We start from the raw sequence: 17,258 nt of genomic DNA, 5'->3' as shown, positions 1-17,258 counted from the left end.
TGAAAACATGTAATGCTTTGAAAGCACTGGATTTTATTCAAAACTTTTTTTGTATTTTTTATTTCCTGGCAGCTAATGTTAATGTGATATTGTGAATATGTACATGTTCTTGTGGCATCGAATTTTAAAAAAAAGTCAGTAAGAGCGGTCGTGAATCAGTGTTTTCGGTAGTTTTTGTATTTTAATTTATCATCGTCATCATGGTAAATTATTGTGTTTGTGGAGGTTGCAAAAACTCCGGCCTGTCAGGACATCGAGTCAGGTTTTCTAACAAGAAAAGGGACGGTGCTGTATATCTTTCGTGCCTGTGTGCGGTTTGTGCAGCTGTGGAGACAGGATTTCTCTTCCGCATCGGCTTCGAAAAACGCGATCGTGTGTAGCGTAGCCTACACCAGATCTGAGGAACAAAAACGTGTATATCAGGAATAAAAATATCTATCTGTCTCTCGATGAGAAACCGCTAAGTTATATCACGTAACGTTAGTCTGGACGGATATTAATGAGCAGGACATAGGCCTACGCGCCTGATCAATATAGTTTATTCTGTTATTGGTAAATTCCAATACTCCTAGATGACCAATAATAGCTTTGCTATTAACTGATATACGATGGTAATAATCGATATACACCTCACATTTTACCAAACAGAATGAACGATGCACTATTAACTCTATTACACTATTAATTAAAACTCACAGTGAACAGCATTAAATATAAAAACACATATGCCTTACCTTTTTGTTGCAGTGCAGTTTTTATTGCAGTGGTATAATGTTTTGCCAACAGCACTACAGTCCTCATTTTTTATTGCTGCTTCCATTCTCCTGTCCTGATTGCTATTATTTAATTATTTATTTCTTCGTTAAAAAAAACATCCAGGAAAGATAGGCCTGTTCTTTTAACGTTTACTCAGTATCTGACAGCTAGGCTAATCAAAAATATGCGCGATTAAATGATGCAATAAACTGCGGCTGCGTACACTCACTCCACACAAGTTTTTTTTATAATAATACTTTTGCAATAATGTGTGTCTCCTCTGACCGTTGTTCTGTCTAACATTAATCCTCTCTCGGCAGCATAGCAGGCTCATAATTGTAAGGCTGTCGTCCGTGGTCTGTCATACGAGTAAGTCCGAAATGTCATTGCGATCCATTGTTTTCCTGTTGTTTGAATGGTTTGAATCGACCGCTCTCCCGCCCGTTACGTCACGCCCGTCACGCCCATTTTCAGATGCGGAAGTAAAATTCTCTCACAAAAACGACTCCAGAAGCCAATGTAACGTATTTATAAGTATATTTTAACGAAAATCTAATTACTACATTGTTTTTCTATACATTGACTCGTTGGGTCCTCTAACCTGCAATATGCCCTTTAAGCCCTTTTATTTTAAAAAAAGACATGCAATTATCACTATAACCAGTAGATGGTGGTAGAGGAGCACTTATTTGCCATTTCCACTCCCTAATATATGGAAAAAAGTACAAAGTCACAAAGTCTCATGAAAAACAAAAACTTTTCTTCAAATTGTGACTGATTTACACAGAAAACAAGTAAAGAGAGCTCCTTTTATAATCACTGAAGCTGTCTGCCAGTTCAATATGATACAATATAAGAACAATGGTCAATTTAAGAGTATAGAATATTCAAATTGTTCATATAAAGATGAGGGTTTTTGCACATTACTGTTGTTAATAATTTTTTATTTATCTGCATATCAATTCAAGTTCAGTCCTTCACTGTTAAATTCCCAATAAACAAACATGTACTTTTATTAGTAACTGCATTTATTAATGCAAAACTATAGTAATTTTATGGTTAAATTAGCTTTATGATAAATTTTCCCCCAGCTACCAAATCAGGTGTTGGCGTCACCATCTGGAGAACTTAGTGGCACCAGTGCCATTGCTTTCAAATGTTAGTCTGGAGCCCTGAGGGAGCTTTTAAGAGGGGTCATATCATGAGGAATCAAATTTCCTTGGCCTGCCAAGTCAAACTGAGGCAATAAGAAGGATGTAGGATAACGCTCTCCTAAACACCAGAATAACTATGGAGACTAAAAGGATTGAATATTGAATAAAGGATTGATACACACTCTTCCTGGCAGTGTGTAAAACCTGACCATCTGCCTGACCTTCTGAAGATTCCTAGCTTTAGAAACAAGTGGCTAATTAAGATGTTTTCAAAACAGTTTGTGCTGCACATTTGATCCAGATTGTTTATGAACCTGTTATTTTTTACTTTCTAATCACCAAAGAATCCTGAAAAAAAGAAGAAAAAAAATGTCCACAAAAATATTCAGCAGCACAACTGATTTCAACATTTTAACAAGAAATGGTTTTGAAAAGAAAATCAGCATATTAGAATGATTTCTGAAGATTCATATGGCACTGAAGACTGGAGTAATGATGCTGAAAATTCAGCTTTGCCACCACAGGAATTAAATACATTTTTAAAATATATTAAAATAGATAGCAGTTATTTTAAATTGTAATAATATTTCACAATATTACTGTATTTTTTCTTTAAAGGCACACTATGCAAGATTTGTACCTTAAAGCTGCAGTCCGTAGCTTTTTTGTGTTAAAAATTATCCAAAATAAATTGAGCAAGAACAAATCCAGCCAGTGTTTAAAACTATCTGCTTGCCGTAGCTCGATTCAAAACGGTAAGCTTGTAATAATGTTTTTTAATTCCAGTGGTACTGGTGGATTTCCGCGGGAGATTCGAGCATGTCTTTGCGTCATTACGTCACATCTGTACACATAAAGAAGGAGTCTCGGCTAGTAGGCTATATTGCGTGTGAGGATGCTGAAGGTGGAGATTTATAGCCTTTTCTCACTGCACTTGATATAATTAAACGTAATGACGGCGGATCCAGAAAAGAAACCGGGCCCAAAAAATATCTAAAGGGCATTAAAGGTATTGTAGGTAGAATTTTTAAAAAAAACTTTTTGCCAAATTTGTTTAAACTTTCTATATATATCAATGCATAATTAAAATGTAAGTACTCTGGAAAAGAGAGTATAAAAATCGAGTGTCTGTAGTCCTCTCAGGGCTGTAATAAACACAGCTACTTATCTCCATTCACTTCCACCCCCTCCATTCTGGGCTCCTTCCAAAACCACGCCCCCAAAACACATGAACGTGCGATGCCGACAGCTCACAGCTGGAGGACGCGCTTACCAGCGCCGAGCGGAGAGGAGCAGTGCATGTAGACTCACATGTAATAAAATACCTAACTTTATCATTATGAATATAAACAACTAACATGGCTGTTAGTACTCACTATCAAGCTAGCATATCGATACTGGTAAAGTTTAAAATATATTGAGTTTGATTCGTTAACGAGCTAGTAACATAATGCAAAGCTAAAAACAGGTTGCATTGATACACGTTTTCCCATTACAATCAGTTACACTGTGATGAAGGTGAATTTCGTGTAAGATTCATAACATATACGCCGTGTTTTGCATGTAGTTGTGTCTCTTACTAGTCTCTTACCCTCCTTGAGTCAAACGAGTGCGCGCATGTAGCAGCGGGGGTGTTGCCATGGTTGCGAGAGAGTGACAGTCGCCTAAGCCAATCCTTTGTTTCGTCCCGGAAGGAAATAATGAGCTGTGTTTAGTGCAGATTAAACGGTCTAGAGTCACTCGATTTTTATACTCTTTTTATCAGAGTACTTACATTTTAATTATGCATTGATATATATAGAAAGTTTAAACAAATTTGGGAAAAAGTTTTTTAGACCAAAAACGACCTACCCTACCTTTAAATGTAGTCACGCAATGCTGATGTTATCAACATTACAATTTGAGAAGAAAGTATAATTTGCACGGTTTTACGTGATATGATAAGCGATCGTTATATTTAATCAGCGCGATTTACTGCAATGCTTTTTTCCCTTAGTTGGTCAGAACAAAAGTGGATGTTTCTTACTTGTTCAGATGACATTTTCCGGTAAAAATTCTTATGTTGGTCATACTTCCAAAAAGTATAATCTGTGATTCTGAATGACAGTATCCACAACGGTGCGGTGACTGACAGCCACACATTCTCCTCAAAACATCGGATTCATCCACGCTGTGCCGTGCCGAGGCACAACTCACGTAAAGTTGATAATTCCGCAAATAACTGCAATTGCAGATTTCGACCAGAGATGGCAACAAAGAGGAAAAACTACGGACTGCAGCTTTAATATAACAGCTTCGAAGTCATTTCGATGGTAAACAAACTCGTAGTAGGGCGAATCATCCCGATAGCAAAGCAGGGGGGACGCCGCTGGCAAAACCGGCAAAACCAGCAACGCAGGTTTGAGAGGGCCAAATCTCGTGAGAATCACGACTTGCTTTACGGCACGACGTCACATACATCAACAACATATGAAGCAGCCTCTTTGGAAGACACTAGCACGCATTTCAGACGTGAATCATGGCAGAGTCGACGAAGAAAACGAAGAAAGCGCGATCAGAAGAGTGCAGAGACGGCTCTGCGTGAGTGGTATTTACGATAGTAACGTTAAATACAAGTACTCCACAGTGACTCTAGAGGTCGCTGTTTGACAAAGACGGAAACTGCATAGTATGCCTTTAAAAAAACATTAAGCAAAAAAAACAAAAAAAACATTTTAAAATCCATCAGAAAGAAAATTCATAAAACTAAAAGCATTATATGACCTGTTTAGAACACAAATGGTTGAGGAGTTTTAAAGTGGCTTTGCTCTTTGATTCATGCTGTGTCATTCTTTTCTTCTTGTAGGAGTATCTCAACAGCATTCTGCAGCATGCAAAAGATTTCAAGGAATATCACAGGTCCATCTCTGGAAAAAATCAAAAGCTGTCCAAAGCCATTGCTACCTGGCACACTAACACAGAGAGAGAGCAGAAGAAGGAGACTGAAAGAATCGAGAAAGAGAGGATGAGGAGACTGATGGTATGAAGCACCATTTCTAGCATCATTATACAACTTTCTGTTTCATTGTCTTCGCTGCCTTCGCATAAAAATGGGCATACACCACAACATACTGTCCAGTTCTTGAACAAATCACTTAACTGGTGCTTTTCCTTCTATTGATCATTAATTCATTCTTTTTAATGAATTACTTTAATGATTTAATTAACTGATTGTGATTGGTGATTCACTCTCAATTAATCACAGAGACTTAATCATAGACTGAACTCACTACTACACTGAATTGGCTCAGATGACTTTCTCGCATATGTCTCGAACTTAAAGATAAACATTTTCCCTTAAAGGTTCTCATAGGCTCTCTGTCTGTTTTCCTAGGCGGAGGATGAAGAAGGTTACAGGAAGCTAATTGACCAGAAGAAGGACAAGCGTCTTGCCTACCTTCTTCAACAGACAGATGAATATGTGGCCAACCTGACTGAGCTTGTCTATGAGCACAAGGCTGCTCAGGCTGCAAAGGAGAAGAAGAGGAAGAGAAAGAAGAAAAAGGTATAGAAAATAATCGAAAATAATCCATAAAATCACTTATTCTCAAGTTTAATGTAGTAAGTTATACAGTTTTATTGGGTTCAATTCCGTTTATACCACTGTGTTTTTTTCTTTACGATCATCAAACACTCGATGCTTGCTAATTTCTGTCATGTTTAACCTTCAGAAGGAAGCTGGTGAGGCCGAAGGAATGGGAGCCATCGGGCCTGATGGAGAGGTAAGTAAATTGCTATGCAAATGAAAGCAGAGTAGATGTGAATAACTGACTGATGTTTGATCCTAATGGTAAACTCACTCTGTCAAACCTAATCTAACATGGCCTGTCACAGAAAACCTGCTTTTATGTTTACTTATTCGTGCAGCCCATAGATGAGAACAGCCAGATGAGCGAGCTGCCAGTCAAAGTCATTCAGACAGAGACTGGGAAAGTGCTGCAGGGGACAGATGCCCCCAAGTCCAGTCAGTTAGAGGCTTGGCTCGAGATGAACCCTGGGTAAGCTATCCTCACATTGCATCCTCTGTGTGTCTGGTAATTGAAAACATTTCCATTAAAGTATGACCAGTCACTTGGATTGAGCTATGAAGCTGCAGTGAGCCATGTGTTTACAGCACTATGGGGAAGAAAATGATGAAAGGGATGCACTGAAATTTTAGTCACTGTAGAAACGGGAAAATATGCTACTTGACTACTCACCAAATAAATAAATACATAGACATTGAATATAATTTGTATAGAAATTATTGTGCATGTATATCATCCTAAAACCTCTGCTAAGAACACAATAATATTACAATAATATTAAAGAATCCAAATGATGCTTTTTAACGTTTACTTTTCCTTTAGTGTGTAATGTATATGTTTGCGCATGTAAGATCTGCAAAGTTAAAAAGCTCATAGGTCAAAAAGCAAATAATTTTTTTTGTATATATATAAATACACACATATGCATGTATATATTTAAGAAGAATGTGTTATTTATATATAAAATATGTATTATAATATGTATAAATATTTAATATATACAGTACATACATGCAAATATTTCTTAATATATATATATATACATGCATATGTGTGTATTTAAATATACAAAATAATTATACACAGTATAAATATATTATGTAAACACAAACTTTTATTTTGGATGTGATTAATCGCGATTAATCGTTGCCCAGCACTAATATTGATATATTGTACAGACTCGATATACCGCCCAGCCCTAATGGAGGTGCCGCAATAATGTGCAGAATGTGAAAAATAATGTTTTTTTGAACATTAAAGCATGTTAACCTATTCTAGTGCAACGGCCACAACTCAACATCCAGTCAAGTCATAGAACCAAATCCCTGCCTTGTTTTTTTTTTCTTTTTCAACAAACTGTTACACTCGGATGTACATCACAATACCAGAGAGACAGGGAATACAATTCAGTTGTGAACTGATTAACATTTTATTTTTGTGTAATCACTTATGAAATCTTAAAAAACTACATAGAAATAATAGAATAATGTTACAATTTTGTAAAAAATAGCATTTTCATGTGTCCATGCATTTTGGATAAAAAATACCTATCCAACAGAGACTGTAGCTTTGTGCAAACCTCCTGTGTAGCAGACCTTTAATTTAGCTGTGGGGGAAAAAGCTTGGATAACAAGCACCTTTTTAAGCTTGTGTTGTCAATAAACCCTTTTTCAGGCTTCAAGTGTTTACTAGTGCATTATGCCCTTTTAAACAGCTATGAAGTTGCTCCCCGGTCAGACAGTGAAGAGAGTGGCTCGGAATTTGAAGAGGAGGTGAGTGTCCTCTTATTTCTGCTCATTGAGCATTGTCAGCTCCTTGGTGTGGAGTGAGTCATACATAAGTACACAAACTCACACACATTATTATCCCTTTCTCTGCATTCATAAAGCATCTCCCATAAGCCTTTTCAGTATCTGCCTTAGTAGCCCCTTTCTTTTCTGAATATGCCGGTATATTGTGTAACTCAAGCAATCACAGTGCATTAAATGAGCATAATCCGCTAATACTCCTTTTTAGGATGATGAAGAGGTGGTCTCCAGAGCCGAATCCGAAGAAAAGAAAGTCATCGATCCCAACAGTGATGAAGTATCTGAAAGAGCAGCCAAGCACATCATAGAGTATGTTGCCTGTTCTCACTTCAAAACAAAAAATGCCTTGTTGAACTGGATTGAACTTAATATGTACAGGGGGGTTCAAAAGTTTCTATTTAACAATTTTCGGATTTTCTACACTTTTTTGCATTGCAAATTATATTATCAGTTTGACGAGTTAAGCGAAAAGTGGAATTTAAAGGGATGGTTCAACCAAAAATACTCAACCTTAAGTTGTTTCAAACCTGTATTCATTTCTTTCTTCTGCTGAACACAAAAGAAAATATTTTGAAGATTGTTTGTATCCAAACAGTTGATGGGCCCCATTGACTTCCATTTTTTTTTTTTTTCATACTATGGAAGTCAATTGGTTCCAACAAATGTTTGGTTACAAGCACTCTTCAAAATATATTCTTTTGTGTTCAGGAGAAGAAAGAAATTCACACAGGTTTGGAATAACTTAAGAATGAGCAAATGATGACAGAATTTTCATTTTTGGGTGAACTATCCCTTTAAGTATATCTCTCAGTATTTTTACTTTACGACAGCTGCAGTTGACCTGCAAGTTAAGTTTGTGTAAAACCTGATGATCATGTGATCCAGCATGATTTGAGATGAGCTTCTTAAGATTCAAGGGAACCATGAACATCTGACCGTCTTTACAAAGAGTCACATGTTCAATGTCTCAAATGTAATCTGATTAGTGATAAAAAACTACAGTGCAGAATTGTAAATATATTTTTGTCATAACGTTTATTTGTTTGAATTAAAATCGTTTATTTCCAGGTTTAATTTGTATTTGTTCTCAAACTTTTAGACCTCACTGCACATGCAATAATTATTTGGGAATAATTGAAAGTGCCAGATGGGGTTACAGTATCTCGGGAACGGCTGATCTCCTGGGATTTTCACACACAACAATCTGTAGAGTTTACAGAGAGTGCTGTGAAATCTAAAAAGCACCCAGTGAGCAGAGGTGAAAAGTCCTTGTCAATAAAAGAAATATCGAAGAAGAATGGGTTGACAGGAAGGCGAAGTAACTGAAAAAATCCCCACACACATTACAACAGTGCTGTGCAGGAGAGATTGTCCGAATGCACAACACATTCAACCTTGAACTGGATGGGTTTTAGCAACAGAAGAGCACAACGGATTTCGAAATATAAATCCATAGATGTGTTCTGCCTTGTGTCTGTGGATCATGCTGATGGTGTTAGGAAATACAAACGAAGCATTGTATGAATGGCACGGTCTACTTGCGTATTGTAGTAGTCGGCAGAACCTATGATTACATAGTCTGCATGCATTTTCTGCAAAATAAATTTGGGGTGTTTTTTGTAAAGCCATTTGTGAAGACAAAAGGCATGTGTCATTTCAAGCTGGTTTAAGATATCCACCAGTTTTCAACACGAGCGGTGGAGTGGCAGATCATGTCAACATGGACCAGAATCTCTATAGATTATTTCCAGCACCTTGTTGAATACTTGCTGTGAAGAATTCCGTTCTACCCATTTAAATGTATGGATTCGGCAGACGCTGAATATTCAGTGTTACATTGGATTCTATATGTTTTATCAGTACATGTGTCCTCCAGGAATTGAAATTCATGACCTTTGCATTGATAGCACAATGCTGACCAGTATGTAATTAATAAAGTGGCCACAGGCTGTATATAGAGCATATTGCATATTTCTATTCCCCTTTAAATTGTTATGTATCCAGTTTTAGTTTATTTATTCTACATAGGAAACAAACAAAAGTTTTAGTGAAAGTTGAAGTTTTACTGAGCTTGTAAATGATAGTGCAATTGAACTAAGGACCTGCTCTGTTTGAACTTAATATTTTAAAAATAAACAGCTAAATAGCATTATTTGACAAATAAATACTGGGTAACATGGCAGGTGTTATTTTTTTTTATAAAAAAAATTGTTTTCAATTCAACTGCCATTGGCAGGTGTGGTTTATCCAAAAATGGTTATTCAGGAGTCAGCCTTATGTCCCGGTTATCTTCAAAACACCCAAAACTTTTGATTTTTTTTTTTTTTTTTTTTTTGAAGAGACACAATCGCTTCACATGATTCAATTTTGGCGTTTATTCATTTATAAACACTGATCGACAAGCTCACCTATGCTTACTTGAGAGAACCAATGATTTTTGATGCGTGAACGTTTTCTTTACTTGGAATTTCAATGGATGGACAACTATGATGAGAGAATATTAAAAATATCTTAATTTGTGTTTCAAAGATGAATGAAAGTCTTTGGGGATAATGACCCTGGGTCATTCTAAACCCGGGTAAACTGAATCCTGGCTGGGTTATCTTGCTTCACGTTTCACATTGCTTATAATATACACGTGGTTAACAATTAATCCTGGGTATTCATAAGCTGACGTTTCACATTGTACATTCCTAAACCCTGGGTTGACGTACTTATTTGCATATTTGCGGGGTCAGTGCCATTGATTGGATGAACGCAGCACTCGACCTGTTTACAGAAAAGCTAAATTACAATTGTGAAACGCTCCTTTACCTGAGGTTAAAAGCAGTGTTTAGAACGACGATAACCCGGGGTTAAGCGCAGTTTGAAATGCCCTAATGAGGATGTGTAAGTGATAACATCATTTTTATTTTTGGATGAACTATCCTTTTAATGTTGGATCCTGTGTTGCAGTTCTGCTAAGCAGGATGTGGATGACGAGTACAGTGTTCAGGCGGGAGAGACCAGCTCCCAGTCTTACTATGGAGTGGCCCATGCAGTCATAGAGAGGGTGGACAAACAGTCCACCCTTCTGATCAATGGGACCCTCAAACATTACCAGGTAAAGCAACAAATAAACCAAGCTTTAAATAGACTCCTCAACAGATACATTATTCTTGGAATCCATCTTCTCTGAAGAGAGCTGTGTTGGTTTAAATGATATTTCAAGGGATTATACTCTAGAAATGGAAGAGGCTGGAGGAAAGAAATCACTCAGAGAGGAAATTTAAAAAATTTAGTAGCTTGTATTGAATCTGTTAGCCCCTTTGGGCAGTAATGGATTTCAAAAGGAGAAACAGACCTGTTATCTCCTGTTTATCCTTTGAAAGAATTAAGTGAGCACTAGGATTCATGCTTTATTTATTCCACTTGGCATCTGTGAAAAAATAATTGGATCTATTGTGCCATGTTCTGGAATCCGTGTGTCGTGTGTCCGCTCGGTTGTCTGTTTGTGATGCTTTTAAGATATTACCGCCAAATAATGCAAATCTTTTTGTTCAGATCCAGGGTCTGGAATGGATGGTGTCTCTGTACAACAACAACCTGAATGGTATTCTGGCCGATGAGATGGGTCTGGGGAAGACCATTCAAACTATCGCCCTTATCACCTATCTGATGGAAAACAAGAGGCTCAATGGGCCGTACCTCATCATCGTACCGCTCTCGTAAGTCCAACTAGCAAGATGCAAATAATGTGATAAGAGGTGTAATGAAGTGAAATGTCTAAGAGGATTTGCAGTGCAATGGCTTCATTAGGTAGCTAAACACTATTACATACAGTTCAGTTGACCTCTAATGACTGAAAACGCTGTGATAGTGATTTGTGATGTTACATTTTTAAGGTGACATATGGCAGTGCTACAAGTCACTGAACAGTTGTCATATTGATCATGCATGGTTAGTTGGACATTGAATTAAATGGTACAACATATTTTACAAGTTATATTGATTGATTTGTGCAACGGCCAGAAATGTCCTCAAACAGCTTTACCTCACACCTATCATTAACTCTGCTCCACTATCACACCACCACATATCATTTAGAGAAATTACTTCATTTAGAGGTAAAACATTTATTTGTTTATTCCTTCTAGTATAAAAAAATGACAATATTGATTTTCGTTTTTTTCATAGGACTTTGTCTAACTGGGTTTATGAGTTGGACAAGTGGGCACCAAGTATTGTGAAAATTTCCTACAAGGTAGTCATTGATTTTTATTATCAGTATGTATAGTTACTGTGGACAATTACATGTTATGATGTAATATAGCTTTTAGGTAATAAGTTAATTGCGATTTCTGTTTTAATTCGTCAAAGGGCACACCATCAATGCGGAGGTCTTTTGTGCCGCAGCTCCGCAGTGGGAAGTTTAATGTCCTTATAACCACCTACGAGTACATCATTAAAGACAAGCACATTCTCGCCAAGGTAAAGGTCATGCATTTACGTTTGCATTTGCAGACACTTGCATCTAAAGTGCATTCTTCCATTTAAAAGTTTGGGGTCAGTATTACAATTTAAAATAACTTTTATTCATTTATTCAAAAAAGTTTTATTTTTTATATATTTTAAAATATAATTTACTCCTGTGGTGGCAAAACTGAATTATCGGCAGCATATTCCAGTCTTCAGTGTCACATGATCCTTCAGAAATCACTCTAATATGCTGATTAGCTGTTTTTTTATCGTAATTCTTTGAATAGAAAGCTCAAAAGAACAGCATTTGTTTAAAATAGAAATCTTTTTTAACAGTACAAAAGGCTTTACTGCCGTTTAGATCAATTTAATGCATCCATGCTAAAAGTTCATTTCTTTCAACAAAAAAAAAAAAACGTACTGACCCCAAACTTTCGAACGGTAGTGTACTTTTAATCAGTTTCTGCATTCCCTGGGACTCGAACCCATGGTCTTGAAGTGGCACGTTTGTAGAACAATCAGTGCCTTAATGCACTAATTGTCAATTCCTTTCCAACCCCCAGATTCGCTGGAAGTATATGATTGTGGACGAGGGTCACCGCATGAAAAACCATCACTGCAAGCTCACGCAGGTGTTGAACACCCACTACGTCGCTCCCAGAAGGCTGTTGCTCACTGGGACCCCTCTACAGAACAAATTACCTGAGCTCTGGGCCCTGCTCAACTTCCTGTTGCCCACCATCTTCAAAAGCTGCACCACCTTTGAGCAGTGGTTCAATGCTCCATTTGCAATGACTGGAGAGAGGGTAGACTGTTATATTTCACCCTTATAGATTTACCATCCTGTTTTACACATTACACTGTAGCTTAAAGAGGTTTCTCTCTGTTGCGGATTACGCCGATTCAGGTGGATCTAAATGAAGAGGAGACCATCCTCATCATTCGCCGTTTGCATAAGGTATTACGTCCCTTCCTTCTGCGCAGACTGAAGAAAGAAGTGGAGTCCCAGTTACCTGAGAAGGTAAGGATCCATTCTGTCACACTTTTTTAATGAAAGTGGAAAAGGAGACACCAAGCAAAACAACAGTATTAATGTTTTATGCAAGTTCGGGTTAGAGTTGTCAAAAAGTAACGACTTCGGTACCAAGTCGGTGTGCTTTAAAATGTTTCGTAAAGCTTTGATCGCTGTTGAGTGTAATCATAAACACCTCTGATTTGCCATTGTGTTCACGCACTCATCGGATATGTCTGATGGGCTACGGGAGCGTTTCCTTTCAAAAGTTCCCGTCTGTATCTGTGTAAGCGGTCAGTGAAGAGCATCATTAATGTATATTTACAACATGTTTTTGAAGCGCTGATCATTGTAGCCAATCACAGACATATCCAATGAGCTTGTGAGTACAATAGGCAATCAGATGAGTTTATGATTCCGCTCAGCAACGCTCAAAGCGTCGCATTTTTAAAATTTCAGTATCGACTTGGTACCAGTACTTTTTGACAACTCTAGTTCAGGTTTTAGACTTTGGTTTTTCAAAAATGAAATGTTGCTAAAAAGCATTCAGCATGACATTTAACATGTGTCTTATTAGGTCGACCGCACACAGAAAACAACAAATAGTGCCTTGTCAAAGCAGCTATAAATGGTTTGATATATGAACTGAAGACACTACCAGTCAAAATTCAGTATGCAAATATAATTTGATGCGATTGCTGTTGGTAACATTTTTAATATTCTCTTAATGTCAATCAGAGTAAATTTTCAAACTGTAATCTTAAATTTCATAAGTAGGTCTCAACAGTTCAAATTTATACTGCCAATTTTATAGGCCCCAGTATGAATTATTACATAATTCATACATTATTACATTTATACATTATTACAGTATTACATTGTCTGTACATCTTTAAAAAAAAAAAGTACAACATTCTTTACAAAATTATTTTATTTATTTCCAAAAACAACAAAAAAGTATTTTTCTTTTAAATAAAGCATCTTCCAAACAAAGTTTGAATGACATCTGTATGTCATGCGGTTGAGGTTATATTCATGCATTGGGTCTTAATTCGTCACAGGTGGAGTATGTCATCAAATGTGACATGTCAGCCATCCAGAAGGTTCTGTACAGGCACATGCAGGGCAAAGGTATCCTGCTCACTGACGGCTCAGAGAAAGACAAGAAGGTAAAGAGAGAGGCTGTATGGTAACTGTAACTGTATGTTACACTGCTGTGTGGATTAAAGCAGACGTTCATGGGGTTTTAACTTGATGTATTTCATCCACAGGGTAAAGGAGGAGCCAAGACTTTAATGAACACCATCATGCAGCTGAAGAAGATCTGTAACCATCCCTACATGTTTCAGCACATTGAGGTATCGCCATATGTCTCAGTCATGGCTATTATTAAGCTGAAATAAAATATGAATATTGGTTGAAAAAAATTTGAAATGTTCTTTTGGCAGTAAACTGAAATAAGTTTTAAGTTGAAGCACTAAAATTATTAACCCTATGACAACGGACTCTTAAGCTTATCATTAGAGACCACCAACAACTATCATGAACAAACCAAATACGTTTTGATAAATTATTCTTAGAAATATCAACAAATCAGCATTATAACTTTCCAGAGCTATTGGTCTAAAAGATGAGGAAGAACGTTTAAAATGTATAATTCATTACATTTACGAGCCTTACAATCTCTGAACAAATGGCACGCATCAGTTCAACAGAAAAAAATAAGTTGCTTTTTTTGTCCATTCTTCTTTGAATTTTTGGTCTACTTCGTTGTCTTCTGTGTATCAGAATAATTAATTGTGTCAATGCGTTCATCCTCAGACATACTCCTGTATCAGTGTCCTTATTTGCATATATATATATGTATATATATATATATATATATATTTAACTTGAAGAAGACATGGTGGAATATGTGCGCATGCACGGTGCTGGTTTATGTTTGTTTTAGCACTAGAGTATATGAAATATGTCCATAAAAACTTGAAACACGCTCGCTCTGGTCCGGATATGAACTGTGATCCGTGTTGCGACTTGTTAAACTCATCACGGAGTTCCGCGCAAAAACCCCTCTTGTGTGTTTTTGCATATTAAACATGAGTCATATTTTACCATGTGTTGGTAGTCAAACTCCAGCTTTGACCACGTCTTTCTTTCATGCAAACAACACTTTTGTTTTACTGTTTTGAGGAAACATATACTTACCAACACATATGTGTCTGAAAAACAACTCCACAAACAGAACAGGCAGAGGTGTACAAACAGCACTGAAGTGGTCTTTAATGACATTTGACTTCTCTGATGGCATGCAATGCAGTGATTGGATTAAAAGAGAAAAGCTCAGAAATTGATGACATAGATGCGTACTCTCCAGGCACTGGAACTGTTTTTATCTCGTAGCATGAAAGTTAATTGGGTCTAAAAACCATTGGACCCCATTGACTTTTAATGTATGTATATAAAATATCTTTTAGACCTATAACTTCTTCATATCTATGGAGTTAAAACTTCGGTCAACAATCAAAATGAAACATTCTACAGTGCCATGGTATTTTTCTACTAGTATGGCATTAGCTGTACTCAAAGTGTCTATTTTTTACTTCAGGAATCCTTCGCTGAACACTTGGGATATCCAAATGGCATTATCAGCGGGTGAGTACGGATCAAATCGTCTGTTACCATGAATTGTTCATTCATCAAATATGAATCACTTAACACACCGCAGAGCCCCTGCACTACATGACATTTTAGACATGCTATTTTGTTGTCCTAGCCCTGACCTGTACCGTGCCTCTGGCAAGTTTGAGTTACTGGACCGCATCCTGCCCAAGCTGAAGGCCACCAATCACAGAGTGCTTCTGTTCTGTCAGATGACCACCCTCATGACCATCATGGAGGATTATTTTAGCTACCGTAACTTCCTCTATTTGCGTCTGGATGGTCAGTAATCAGTGCAAACCTCCTTTTATGTTTTCCTGTCCTTTAGGACCTCAATGTTGGGGATTTCCAATTGGTGGCCCACCATTTTTTTAATGAGTGTGATCACACATATATGCTGCCCTTTCTCTTTTATTAAAACATGTTTGTTTCTGGTTGTGTCCTCCAGGAACTACAAAGTCTGAGGACCGGGCAGAGCTTTTAAAGAAATTCAACAGTGAAGGCTCCCAGTATTTTATCTTCCTGTTGAGCACCAGGGCAGGTGGTTTGGGCCTCAACTTGCAAGCTGCAGACACCGTTGTGATCTTTGACAGCGACTGGAACCCCCACCAGGTTTGTGTGATTCAGAGGAACTAGCAACTTTTTTTTAACTCTATCTTGTGATTATGATTGTACTGTATATCTCACAATGTGAAAAAAATGTTTTCTTCATCAATATAGCCCGGTTTACACAACACCATTTTCCACTAAAAACTGAAAACTTTGTATGCATTTTGGCGCAAAGACGCAAAAAATGTTTAAAACGGGTTTCAAAGTGCAAGTTTTTGAAAACAATACCGTTAACATCTCCGTGTTAACTACAAAAATGTAAAATCGTTGATAGCATGCACATGCGTATTGAGTATTTAGTCTATAGGCATGCGCGTGTGGCTTGAGTGCTCTCAATAAAATAATGCTTTTGTGCGCAGGCATGTAGTCTTTCTTTACAAAGTGACATTTCCAACTAGTGGCCTGACATGCATAATACAGTGTTTTAGTCGTTTGCGGATCCGTGTGAATGGGGATGGTTTTGATAAGGTTGTCTGTGTAAAGAAAAAACTTTTCCGTATTTAGTACATCGTTGTCATGTAAACGTACCCTTACTCTGAAGTAGAAACAGGCTTCTATAGTAGTTGACAAATAATATGTACATTTTGATTTATTAGTATTAGAATTGCTGGTTAAAAGTTATACAGGAAAAAGTAAACTATGGTTTAAAAGTTGTTGTTTTTTTGTGGAAAAAAAATACTTTTATTCAGCAAAGATGATTGCTGAAAATGGATCAAAAGTGACCATAAAGACATTTTTAATGTCACAAAGATTTAGATTTCGAATAAAGGCTGTTCTTCTAAACTGTATTCATCCTGAAAAAAAATGCTTTGTCATTACAGCTTTTCCATCACAGGAATACATTACAGTTTAAAATATATTCAAATAGAAAACAGTTATTTTAAATTGCAAATATTTTAAATATTAATATTTAAATATTTCACAGTAGTATTGTTTTTACTGCATTTATTTTGTCAAATAAAATGGTCCTGTACTGTACATATATCACAAATAAAATAAATCCATGTATTTTCTCAATTAATACAAGGCCATAAAAGCTACATGCAATATGATTAGCAAAATGCTAATTATTTAAAGGAGAACTCCGGCGCAAAATGAACCTTTGGTCTAATTACTATGGAGCCAGATCAGACTCATTAATAATTCACGCATAAAACATGATTCACACATGCGTAGACAATTTCACATGCGTGAAACCTAATTCACGTACACACAAAAAAAATTCACGTGCGTGAAA

The 17,258-nt window shown here is 36.8% G+C and overlaps 1 protein-coding gene across 2 annotated transcripts in view; it reads left to right on the top strand.

Moving 5' to 3' along the window:
- smarca2 (SWI/SNF related, matrix associated, actin dependent regulator of chromatin, subfamily a, member 2) overlaps positions 1-17,258 on the top strand; it is a 56,781-nt gene that overhangs the window by 12,192 nt on the left and 27,331 nt on the right. For both annotated transcript variants that reach the window (XM_056233408.1, XM_056233409.1), the window contains exons 9-25: positions 4,756-4,929; positions 5,284-5,454; positions 5,621-5,671; positions 5,817-5,947; positions 7,191-7,248; positions 7,493-7,593; positions 10,240-10,387; positions 10,828-10,991; positions 11,461-11,527; positions 11,644-11,754; positions 12,306-12,548; positions 12,650-12,763; positions 13,816-13,923; positions 14,026-14,112; positions 15,360-15,406; positions 15,528-15,694; positions 15,861-16,024. In XM_056233408.1, the coding sequence (XP_056089383.1) occupies positions 4,756-4,929; positions 5,284-5,454; positions 5,621-5,671; positions 5,817-5,947; positions 7,191-7,248; positions 7,493-7,593; positions 10,240-10,387; positions 10,828-10,991; positions 11,461-11,527; positions 11,644-11,754; positions 12,306-12,548; positions 12,650-12,763; positions 13,816-13,923; positions 14,026-14,112; positions 15,360-15,406; positions 15,528-15,694; positions 15,861-16,024 (2,106 nt within the window). The remainder of the gene's footprint in view (positions 1-4,755; positions 4,930-5,283; positions 5,455-5,620; positions 5,672-5,816; positions 5,948-7,190; positions 7,249-7,492; positions 7,594-10,239; positions 10,388-10,827; positions 10,992-11,460; positions 11,528-11,643; positions 11,755-12,305; positions 12,549-12,649; positions 12,764-13,815; positions 13,924-14,025; positions 14,113-15,359; positions 15,407-15,527; positions 15,695-15,860; positions 16,025-17,258) is intronic.

The sequence above is a fragment of the Rhinichthys klamathensis genome, unplaced genomic scaffold (assembly GCF_029890125.1).
Source record: "Rhinichthys klamathensis goyatoka isolate OS25496 unplaced genomic scaffold, OSU_Roscu_1.1 h1tg000369l_1, whole genome shotgun sequence".
Classification (NCBI taxonomy): domain Eukaryota; kingdom Metazoa; phylum Chordata; class Actinopteri; order Cypriniformes; family Leuciscidae; genus Rhinichthys; species Rhinichthys klamathensis.
Note: the sequence above shows the minus strand (reverse complement) of the source record. Positions and strands in the feature narration are given on the sequence as shown.